Source organism: Archocentrus centrarchus, chromosome 8 (genome assembly GCF_007364275.1).
Source record: "Archocentrus centrarchus isolate MPI-CPG fArcCen1 chromosome 8, fArcCen1, whole genome shotgun sequence".
Lineage (NCBI taxonomy): Eukaryota > Metazoa > Chordata > Actinopteri > Cichliformes > Cichlidae > Archocentrus > Archocentrus centrarchus.
Window position 1 is genome coordinate 19,706,977 of NC_044353.1, and position 12,514 is coordinate 19,719,490.

Below are 12,514 nucleotides of genomic sequence, written 5' to 3' on the forward strand. Positions count from 1 at the left end.
AGGTATTAATGGAAATGCGGCATTAGAGTTCTGTGCATCCATTAATGGATATGTCTTCCCAGACCATCACTGACCCACCACCAAACCAGTCATGCTGAATGATATTACAGCATAACATTCTCCATGGCTTCTCCAGACCCTTTCAATTCTGTCACATGTGCTCAGGGTTAACCTGCTCTCATCTGTGAAAAGCACAGAGCACCAGTGGTGGACATGCCAATTCTGGTATTCTATGGCAAATACCAATTGGTGCCGGGCAGTGAGCCAGGGCCCACTAGAGGACATTGGGCCCTTAGGCCACCCTCATGAAGTCTGTTTATGATTGTTTTGCCAGAGACATTCACAGCAGTGAGCTGCTGCAGGTCATTTTGTAGCTCTGGCAGTGCTCATCCTGTTCCTCCTTATAGAAAGAAGCATATTCCTGTCCTGATAATGGGTTAAAGACCCTCTACGACCCTGTCCAGCTCTCCTAGAGTAACTGCCTGTCTCCTGGAATCTCCTCCATGCTCTTGAGACTGTGCTGGGAGACACAGCAAACCTTTTGGGAATGGCACGTATTGATGTGCCATCCTGGAGAACTTTGACTACCTGTGCAACCTCTGCATGCTACCAATAGTAACACGGAGCCTAGCCAAATGCAAAACTAGTGAAAAACAGTGAGAAAATATGAGGAGGGAAAAAATCTCAGTGGCCTCCAGCTGTAAAACCATTCCTGTTTCGCGGTTGTTTCATTGTTGCCCCTCCAGTGCACTTGTTAATAATTTAATCGACACCAAAGCAGCTGAAACTAATTAACAACCCTCTCTGCTATCTGACCAGATGACCGTCCCAGAAGTTTGACTTGATGCTACACTCTGATTAAAAAGTGTTCCCTTATTTATTTTTTTTCAGCAGTGCAGTACCATGTTTCCTTAATTTCAAATGTTTGTAAAACTCACACTAAAACACAAAAATTTGCTAAAAGTCACAGTTTTCTATAGTGGCATCACTAAAAGCTAATTTGTCATAGATGCAGCTTCTAGGTTGATAAACCCTCATGTAATTAAAAGAAACACTAATATCATTAATAACAAAAATAGTTAATAATAAAAAAAAAAGACCTATTAATGTTTATCCAGCTAATGAGATTCCTTCATCTGTTATCTGGACTGCTTCCAAGTTCATTATAATGGTCCTTCACCATTACAAGCGCTGCTGAAACATCTAAAAAAGAAACAAACAAATTATAAATATGTCTTTGTACTTATTTTTAAAATCAAATGATTCAGTTTTCATCCCATATGTTTGAGTTTCATTAGATATATTTATGTTTTGGTCAAGTTTAATTTTTTGTATACATAATTTTCTTTTACAACATGTTTAAATATATTTGTTTCTTTTACTTGATATTTATAGTTGGAAACATTTACCTGGAAGCGAGCAGTCATCAGCATTGAGTGAGAGTTCGATCGATTCCTTCATGGTTTTCTGCAGTGTCTCCAGGATGTGTTTCTAATATGGCACCAAAAAATGTAATCACTTATCAAAGAACCACCCTAATGAGTTCAAGAGTATCTGTGAAAAACACGACTTAAGATGTGTTAGAGGGCATTCAGAGTGGGAAAAATACTCAAGCCAACACACATTTTGTATTTTTCACTAAAACATAGAAAAAGGGCTTCACGTGAATCTTGGACAAAGAAAAAAATGTAAAAGACAGTATGATCTGTTCATAACACTGCCCCTCTCCTCACTTCCAACATGCTTCCAGGATTAAAAGAAGAAAATGAATCATATTAATTCTCCCTTCTGATGAATAATTTCCTCTTCAATTTGATCTAACTTAATTGAAAATTGTGTTTTCCAATTTTCTGGAATGTTGTTGGTAGTTCTTTTTTGTGTGTGTGTGCTTTGCCCTTTTGTGCTACTGTACTGTCATCAAGTAACCAACGTACATACTTTACAAAACTGTTTTAATAATTATAGCTATTTTTTGTAAATATGACATACAATATCACAACTGAGGCAAATGAAAAATATGAGTTTTTATTACCACTTACCACTCCTCTGCAGTTGGCCCCTTGAATCAAAGACAGAATCCCGTGAGCTCCAGACACGTAGTTTAAGGTTTCTGAGTGACAGTCGTTGAGATCTTTCAAAAAATCCTGAAGTTTGGGTATTTCTGTTAAAAATGAGTTTGAAAACTACAATTTTACAATAAATACTTTAATTTAAATCCAACCAATTCATATTTCTTTTATTTAAAGCAAACTAAAACAAAATATGCATTTGAGTTATCCATTTTCTGTTAGCTACACTGTGGTCATTTAAGGAGACTTCACCTACCAGTTTCATCTGGATTTAAGCACTTCTTTTTTACAAACTCTTTGGAGCTCACTGTGAACACTTTGAAACAGTCATCAGTGAAGTGTTTCTGGAGGAAACAGGATTTAATTTTAAAGCACTCTTGTTATTAAGGAGAGTCATGTTAGATTATACATTATAAAGCTCACCTTAATTTCGTTCAGCTTGCTGAATTCTTTCCTCACTTCTTCCTTGACCTGCATGTTTCTTTCAACTATACGTTTATGGAGCTGAGTGGATGAACTAGAAGAAAAGATATTTGAACATAAAGTCCTTTGAAAACAAAAGTTTTTACAAGACTCTATGAGTACTGTGACCACATAGAGTCACTGAGTACACCCTTACTGGGTAAGTAACAACCATAAGTAACAATCAATTGCATTTGATTAATTGATCATGAACAAGTGTGAGCACCTCTATTAAACCAGAGGTGGCAGCTTGCTGGTCTGGAACAGTCTGTTTTGTGTTAACACAATGCCACACTCGTCCTGTAAGTGGACATCTTGGGAAATTCACCTCAAAGTCAGAATGTGAAATACTTGAAATATTCTCAGAGTCTACAGGCCTCAGTTAGCATGTTAAATGTTAAGTTTACAACAAAACAATTAGAAAAAGACTGAATGAGTGTGACTTGTTTGGAAGAGTTACCAAAGAGAAAAACTCTTCTCTCTAGAAAGAAAATGGCATAGGTTTGCAAAATAGTACTTTGAAATATCTGAATACCTTGAAGTCATTGAATTGACCTTGAACTTCTCTGGTATACCAAAGTATTCCAGAGCCAGATCTGGGGTCATCGGTCTGACAGCTAAAGCTTAACTAAAACTGAGCCATGAAACTATCATTTTTTATGCATCATAATTTACTTACTAATCATCTGAATCTTCAATCTGATCTGACTTAGTGCAGATAAAGTGAATTTGCCGACATTTGTCACCATTTCCAATGAGGCTGCTGGCACTTTCCAGGATCTCCCAGGCTTCTTTTTCTGATGCTGCTCGATTAATCTCAGTTACAATCCACACAGTAGAACAATCTCCAACAATCTGAAAGGAGAATAATAACATGAGAGATATAAAGAATTAACTGTCAAACAACATTGACACACAGTATAGAACAACAAGCAGTAAATGTGAATTATTTACTTGTTTCCACATCTCGTCTCGACTCTTGTTGCGGTCACCATTTCCAGGAAGGTCCACAAGTGTGACATGTTGGAGGAAATCGTTGTTTGGCACCTTGAGAGTCACACACTTCACTAGTGGCCAGTACCACCTCTTTACATCTTTACCATCTCCCTGTTTAGAGTCACTTCTTGTGTATCTGGCACATCTTTCAGAGAGTTCGTTAGCCTGCAATAAATAAAGCAAGACAATGCAAGACAGTTTCATTTCTTTTCTCACTATAAGTGTTTTGCAAATTAAAGAATCAGAGCAGCATAAAATATGACAGAAAAGCACTAATTTCAAAAGTTAAATTAATACAATGTAACTACAAAACAGGTGCAGATAAAAGTTTAATTTGGGGTGAGTCAAAAAATTAGTTTTTAAGTTGATTTAGACATAATCAGATTATGACATTTAGAAATATGTATCCCAGAAGCATGAGTTAATGCAGCATCCCCATGTTTCGTGTTGGGCCATCACAGTCCTCCAGGCTGAGGAGTTAAGGTCAACTGAAATCCCATCAAAATTCTTTCCTTTTTGAAATGTTTCGAACAATCAAAATAGGAACAATGCCTAAATAAAACCCCTGAAGAACACAATCAGAAAAAAAAATTAAAGTTATTATTATATTCTTTATTTAAAAAAAAAAACGAACAACTACACCCTTGGACTTAATTGCTAGTAGTGAATAGAAACAGATGTCACACTGTCAGACTTAATATTTTGACCACTGTTTGATATAAATTTCCTTCAGTTGAAAGATCTTTATTTTCTTGTATGTACTGCCTGTTTCTCTGGCAAAGTGAACCAACTTTCCTCTTAAGAGGACCTCAAACAGCAGGCTTCAATTTAAGAATCCCTGGTTTAGACTGCAGAGTCAGTGCATTTCATTAGGAGCACAAATAGGAACATGCCCCTCTTTCACTGCACAGAATCAGACTTTTAAAGTCTGTGTCCCTCCAACTTAAGCTTAAGCATGCATAGTGCAGTTACAGATGTGCAAGTGGTCACGGCAGGACGTCTTTAAAGTAATTTAACCCTTACATACTGTTCAAAACTCATTTATTCTGGACTGAGATTCAAACAGAGATCAAACGAGGGGGTGGAAAGTAACAAGATTATAAGGTGACCTGAGTTGCTATTTTGGTGAGTTGAAACACGTGCAAGTTCCAGACATCCAAGGTTACTCACCACTGTTTAGTTTGCAATATATATATTTAATATATATATTGCAATATATATATATTTTTAATCTTTTGTATTGCATTAATTAATATTGAATTAACATTGATAATTTTAGTTATGGGGATTTTTTAAATGATAAGGCAGGAAGGGCGTGTTTAATTGTATGATTAATGTTATTAATGGTTACATGGTTATACATGTTATATAACAGGCTGGCGGCCTGTACAGGGTGTACTCTGCCTCTCGCCCCATGACAGGTGGGATAAGCTCCAGGCCCCCAGCAACCTTGAACAGGATAAGTGGAGGAAAATGGATGGATGGAGTTCAAAATTTGGTCTAGATACTTATGTTGGGATTCTTGGCTCAGATCAAAACTCACCCAGACCTGTGAAGGCATGAAATATGAGCACCATGTAGAGGCTAAAATATCCAGCACACTGGAAGAGGTGCAGAAGTGAACAAGTAGACCGCCTTAAAGGGGTTAGTGGATTATTTTATTCGGGTAAGGTTGCTGGGTTTTTTTGTATGCACTTGAGGAACCTTTTGAGAACAACTTTTAATTATGGAAGTTGGAACCTAGCAGAATATAAGGTTCCTTATTAAGATGAAAAGAAAAAAAATCCTAAACCAGACCTGGATCAGCCTCCAGCTGTACTTGAGTTTTAAACCTGCTTTTCAAATGTAAGCCAGATGTTACAGATTATACAGTGAAACAGAACAGATGAATTTTTTTGTTGGTGAACAATGTCCTCATTTGATGTACATTTTGTACTTAGGTTGCAGAGTTGCTGATATACTGAAGCCCAGGCGGTATGCAAACAATTAAACCCCAGAGCTGCACACTTACAAGAATGCTTTCTACGAAGTAATGAAAGTTTGTGTCTTACTGATTCACATGTCAAAATCTTCCTTCTGCATTGGAGAAATTCGGGAATTTCTTTGAAATATTTGCTGTTCATGAGGTTTTCAGTGGACTTTTGTTTCCATTCTTCTCCGTAGAGTGCTGACAGCTTTTCAGTAATGTCACGATAATCATCATCAGCTTCCATTTTATCGTCTTCATTATCCCCAAGAATCTGCTGCCATGACCCCAACTCATCTTTCCACTCCTTACAAGAAAAAACACTTTTCAGTTTTATTGAAGGACATATAACAAGCATAAAAAAAATTATTTTTGCAGTTAAACAAATTTTACCTCTTTTGTGATGAACTCAATGTCTGCCTCATAGTTAGAGCTGTGCATGTTAGCCTCCACTTTTATCATGACTGAGGTGCATGCACTGATGCTTCCAGAGGGCAAAAGATTCTTCTCTTCAATGATGGCATTTATCAGAGAACTTTTTCCAGCTCCAGTTTTACCAAAGACACCAACCAGCTCCCTCTTGTCTGTCTCCAAATCACAGATTTTTTTCCTGTATATGATTTTAAATATGGATTCACTGATTCAACCATGAAAATATGTAGCAAAAGGCTGGGAAAGACTGCAAACAGACTTTTAAGCACAATTTAAAAGTGGTATAATCAATATTTTTTATTTTAACAATGTTTCTAAAGACTTTGTTTGTGAAAAGTGACAGAAAGTGATTTATTGTACAAATAATTATCACCAGACCTTTAAGTTTTATATAGTCAGCTTTTTTTTTTTTTTTTTTTTTCAATAGATGCAGCAGAGAGCTGATTTAAAAAAAAAAGTGAATTTAGCTAGGTATTTACCTCAGGAACGTATGGATATGAGAAAGAGCAAATAAAAGTAGTTCATAACATGCAGCTGTCTGTCAGCAACACAACTTCAAAGTAACTAAAAAAGAGCTGCGTCACCACGCAGACTAACACCAAAAATATATTTGTGAATATTGGCCTGTATTCGTGCAGACGCAGAAAAAAAAGTATGCATTCCTAACAATGAAAGAGTGCTCATGTGCTTCCATTCCATAAAGATCTTGAGTCTTATGTATGAAATAAATAAGGATCAACATGATCCAAGTTATCATGATTTTTCATGATGCTAGAAAAACTTGTTGGCACACAAACGTGGTTTTCTTTAGGACAATAATGCCCTTCATCCACAACAATGACCATTTAACAGCTGTGAGTGACATTGGTAAATCACTCTACAAAACCCAACACTGGCCTTCAGTTTTGTAGCTGCATCAAATGCATTTTATACTGCTTATTATAACGTGCTGTCATATTTGTCTGAGAATTCAAATTATTGTTACCGATGGTTTTAAATCCTGTCACAAGATTGTTGATAAAGGTAACCTGCGTGGCTTATCTCCTCTATGAGATGTAGCCATGCTGATTGCTGAAGGAAGCATCATCGTGGTCACTCATTCATGTGACACACTGAAATTATATTATCTTTTTAAGGCTTTGCCAACTAATATGTGTACTTATACTGCTGTGATCAGTGTGACAGTTGTCCAAAATATTTTTATGTGAATATCTATTTTTTTCTCAAGAAAAGAGACCATCAGTTTTACTCAGCCACTGCATTTCTGACAATCCGAGTGAACAGTTGTGACAAGACTAAAAACAATCTCTTTAAAATCTCTAAGATCTCTATGTGAAATTGGAATGTGATCAGGCATGGAGCCCGGCCCAGAATACGGAAACTTAATACTCACTTCAGGAAAACACTGAGCTTGTCTTGGTCATGTAGTTTGTCATGGACATACCTCATGATGTATTTTACATCAGATAGTATGATTGTTTCTGTAAGCATAGGAATTAAGAACTATTTAGTAAGAGCTATAAACCCATCCATCCATCCATCCATCCATCCATCCATCCAAGTCTGGGTGGCAGGAGCAGCAGTTTAAGTAAAAAGTCCAGAACGTCTCACCATATTACTAAGGGAGAGCCCAGCCTAACATGATTTCCACCATTTGTATCCACAATGTCATTCTGTCAGTCATTGCCCATAGTTTGTGACTATAGGTGAGGATGGGAAGAAATTGTCCTTTAAATCCACAGCTTCGATTCCACACTAAGCTCTCTCTTGACCACAATGGACAAATACAACATCTACATTGCTGCAGATGTGAAAACAGTCTGCTGGCCAATCTCCTTGTTCACTGTCCCCTCACTTGTGAACAGGACCCCAACATAGTTAAATACTTAAACACTATTTTCCAGCTGAGAACCATGTCCTCAGACTTGGAGGTGCTGATTCTCATTCCTGCTGCTTCACACTTGCCAGCAAACTGCCCCATTCTGAGCTGGAGGTCACCACCTGATGAAGCCAACAGAACCATATCATCTGCAAAAAGCAGACATGAGATCCTAAGGCCACCAATGTGGAATCCTTCCGCCACCTGGCTATGCCTAGAAATTCTATCCATAAAAATTATGAGCACAATCTGTGACAAAGAATAGCCCTGGTGGAGACCAACATCCTCTTGGAATGGGTCCAATTTATTGCTGATGATATGGGCTAAGGTCTCACTGAAAGGCCCATTAAAATGGGCTGGATATTCCATAGTCCAGGTTACCTCAAATATCCTTGACTGGATGGACTCTCCTCTCCAGTACTCTGGCATAGCTGCAAAATGGTGGAGTGTCACAGACTTTCATGTGACATTGTAGGGGCGTGTCACCCAAGACAGCCTCACAAAATCCAGAGCCTTGAGAAACTCAGAGTGAATCTCATCCACCCCAGGTGCCCTGCCACCAGCTAGAGGTGGACGGATGTGTTGAACATCACTGATTTGAAATGATGTGGCATCCTCTTTCCTATTGTTGGAAAAATGCACCACATAAACAACCAGAAAATTATACAGCACCATGTGGCATTTGGTTGCTGAGGAACATGTGAAAAGTTGCTGAAAGACAATATTGATGGCAAGTTGTAACTGTGATGAGCCACTTGTGGAGGACAGGAACTTTTTTTGAGTGGCACAAGTAATTTGTGTGGCATCTTATTGTGACACCCGATTGTTCTGCACACAGTTGCACAAAAAAACAACCGCAGCATTGCCTGCGTTTTAATGTAAATAGCTGTATATTTTTTGTTTGCTATATTTGTACTTAAGTTTTTAGAGTTAAAATTTATATTTGAATTTTAAGCTGTAAAAATAATTCGTTAAACATCAAACTTTTTCCTACTTGGATTTTATGTTTTTATGTGATTTTAGGTCCAATGCATTAATACATTAAGTCAAAATTAAAAAATTACTGTACAGTCACAAACATGAGGTTGTGCTGCAAAAATGATACCAATCAAAGTTAACAGTTTTAAGATGAACTCTAAAGGTAAAATCAAAAGTAGTCAAAAATGACCAAATATACCCTAGACCCCAGAGGGTTGACAACCTCAGTGATCTCAGTGATCTATGCCTTCCATAGAAGAAATAGAATTCAGGAGATCCTTGAAGTATTCGTTCTGCTGCATGATTATATCCTCAGTTGAAGTCAGCAGCACCCTACCCACACTGCATAAGCAGAGCACTGCTTTATCCTCCTGAGTCACCTGATGATTCACTTGGCCAGTCATTACCTGCCAGCTGACTCTGGAGTCCCACAAGCAAACCTGCTATTTGCTTTGTTTTATTATATTTTGCTGTTTTCACCGCCTTAAAGCACCATAAACCTACATGGGTTTTTATGTTTTTATCTTCTGTGTTAAGCACATTGAGTTTGTAATGAAATGTACTAAATAAAGAAAATTGTCATTGATGGGACTCCTTCTTCAACTTGACAGCTCCCTTCACCTCCTATGTGAACTATCTGGTTTGGGGCATACTACAACAGCAGGTGCCAACAACCTTGTGGCTGCAGCTGCCTTGCCAATAGAGCTATGGAACATGTCCCATACCTCCCTCAGAATGCTGTTAAAATTCTGATGGAAGTGGGAATTGAATGCCTCAGGAGCCTCTGTCAGATGTTCCCAGTGCACCCTTACTATACATTTGGGCACACCAGGATATATCCAGCATCCTCCCCTTATCCTGCCACCTGATCCAACTTACCACCAGGTGGTGATCAGCTGACAGCTCAGAGGAGCAGCATGCATGTCAAAGACATGTGTTCACAGATCTGACAACATGATTACAAAATTAGGGTGTACTGGTACCAGATGCACTTGTGAGCACACTCATGCTCAAACATAGTGTTCGTCATGGACAAACTGTGATTGGCACAGAAGTCCAGTAATAGAACACATTTGGGCTTCAATCAGGCAGGCCATTCCTCCCAGTTACACCTGTCAAGGTCTTATTGTCATTGCTCCATGAGTGTTGAAATCCCCCAGTAGGAAAATGAAGTGTCTGACAGGCCTACTGAAACCCCCCCAGGCATGCACCCCATGCTGGTTGCATGCATGCTGTTGACTTTTAAAATGCAATATTATTACCATAACTTTAACAGCAGCAAGGCAATGAAAAAATATTTTGAACAGTGAAAAAGTGTTATTGTTCTTGAATGGCCATTGTTTATAGAGAACTGCAAATACCTAAGAATGATCGTGGTTTGCAGCTACGTTGTCTTTTAGCTGGTGGTTGCAGTTCGCTGGACTTGTCCTGATGTTCAAACTTTCGCTTTCCTGATTGGAGACTCAAAAATATTATTTTGTTGCCTGGGTTTTGAAATGAATGAAATTTATTATTCAATAAGCTCAACTGAGTTATTCTGTCCAAGCAAAAGCATTACTGTCTTGAAAATGATTAATATTAGTTGTAATATGTAAGGTAACATGTATCTTACCTTCATCACTCGTGGATGGCAAAACCTGAGGATGAATGTAAATTTCTAATACGTGAAGAATCAGTTCATTACACACCTGAAAGTCAATATAATCCTTACCTGATCTAAATCAGGTGCTTCTTCTTGCTCCTGTTTACAGAACAGATAAAACACTACTGAATGCAAAGTAACTGAAACTCTCTAATCAATAATATGGATCATAGCCAAGTAAAAAGAAAGTTTTTAACATACAAGAGAAAATGGTAAATGGACTAGTTCTTATATGGTGCTTTTCTACTCTGTTTTGAGCACTCAAAGCGCTTATACAACACGTTTACATTTACCCCATTCACACAAGCACTTCCATGATTAACTAAGTGCTTTTTTTTATTATCTAATATTCACACATATTCACACTCCAACACTTGAGTCAGAGAGCAACTTGATGCAAGGATACATTGGCATGCAGTCTGGAGTAACCAGGAATCAAACCACTGACCTTCTGATCAGTGGGTGACCTGCTCTACCTCCTGAGCTACAAGAGTAGCAAATCCATAACAGTAAATAAAAATCCACTATTGTGTTACTCTGTAATTTGCAAATACCATGGTAATTCTAACATAAATTCACATGGATGTATTAATATAAATTAGATTTATCATACCAAATGTAATCATGTGCAAAAACAAAACAAACAAACAAAAAAACTCAGAACAATTACCTTTAACTGCTTGAGTCTCTTCTTGAATTTTATTCGTGGTCCAGCTTTTGGAATCAGTTTATCTATGAGTTCATCGTTAAGTTCATAGAAACTTTCCTCTGTGATTTCTTTATCTGTAATTAATCATTTAAAGCTTAATCATGCAGAAGTACAAATAATTTTCAAATTACTACAGAAATACATTTCAGTGAAACAGGTATGGGTACAGCACTTAAATTTAAGTGCCATTTATCGTCATAGAGGGAGTGTAATAATTTGGTTTTATGAGCTGAATACATGTTAATTCTCTTGTATTTTATTTTTCTGTATCTAACTTTCCTCTGTTGATGTAACAGCCTACAAGGCCCGTGTACTTTTGGGCCAGTCATTTTTCTGTTTTGAATTGAGACGGACTTGGACGGCCTAGTTTCCATTGTTGACTAAGGTAGGCCATGGAGAAAACTGCTCCTGTCTTAGGTTTATGTGGAAGACTAGTTTTAAGTGTATGCTCAATTTGTAGGAGATTTCACTTCCCTCCAGACTGAAGTTTGGTGCCCTCCACATGCTGTGGGCCACAGACCTATTTTTCGTTTTTTTAATATCTGTTTTCAAAACGGAAAAACGAATGATCAAAAAGTACACGGACCCTACAAGATGCTGTAGAAAAGCACTCTTTTTTTCGTTCTGTATAAAATGTACAAATGTGCTAGCATAAATGTATTACTACTTCAGTATAGTATAAACACTCACTATTTTACTACAGAACAAAGTTGCAGCATTTATGCCCACACTGATGCTGTTTCAGTGTTCATGAAAGCTACTTTTGGCTGCTCTTTTGCCACAAGGGGTCGCCACAGCAGGTAGCTCTGCATGTTTGATTTGGAAGTTTTATGCTGCCTCCCCTTCCTCATGCAACCCCCAAAGACGATTGGAAACAAAACAGTGACCTTTGTGATGTGTGGTAACCACTACATCACATCAATATTACATAACATCTGTGCTCATTACCTTCAAATGTATCCATCCACTTTTCCAGATCCCATTCAATCAATTTCTTATGCACAAAATCATCCATGACCAAGAACTGAAACTGAAAGATAAACTATGTTATATCTAATCAGACAGTACTACTTGACAAATTAGACCTTTGTGATCAACTGCTTCTTTAATGCATGGGAAATATTATATAATCAGAAACACATTAAATCCATAAACATTTATATTAAAGATTGCTCACCTTTTGTTGAAGGTAATGCAGAAAAAGGCTGGGATGAAGGTATGAAGTAAGCAGAGAGGCACAGATTGGGAACAGGTGGGAAAAAAAATCAGTCAAAAAGCCAAGTCCAAAAACTGAATGGCTCAGAAGGCACGGTTGACTTTTTTGACAGGAGGCAAGTACAGCTGGATCTTTATGTATAATTGACAGGTAAGTCCAGTCTGA

At 37.6% G+C, this 12,514-nt stretch overlaps 1 protein-coding gene across 2 annotated transcripts; it reads right to left on the reverse strand.

The window, feature by feature from the left end:
• Positions 1 to 236: 236 nt before the first annotated feature.
• Positions 237 to 12,514, reverse strand: LOC115785237 (nuclear GTPase SLIP-GC-like). 2 transcript variants are annotated; one of them, XM_030736755.1, is made up of 16 exons: positions 12,311 to 12,514; positions 12,082 to 12,163; positions 11,095 to 11,207; positions 10,494 to 10,523; positions 10,395 to 10,419; positions 10,144 to 10,266; positions 7,319 to 7,406; positions 5,887 to 6,103; positions 5,579 to 5,800; positions 3,486 to 3,692; positions 3,211 to 3,386; positions 2,493 to 2,586; positions 2,326 to 2,413; positions 2,040 to 2,161; positions 1,410 to 1,491; positions 237 to 1,203 (listed from the first exon to the last, which is right to left on the reverse strand). In XM_030736755.1, exons 2-16 carry the CDS (start codon positions 12,146 to 12,148, stop codon positions 1,133 to 1,135), a joined length of 1,725 nt encoding a protein of 574 aa, XP_030592615.1. In that variant the 5' UTR covers positions 12,149 to 12,163; positions 12,311 to 12,514; the 3' UTR covers positions 237 to 1,132. The 2 variants fall into 2 exon arrangements, with proteins under 2 accessions (XP_030592615.1, XP_030592614.1); XM_030736754.1 differs by having other exon boundaries at positions 10,144 to 10,233; positions 12,311 to 12,443.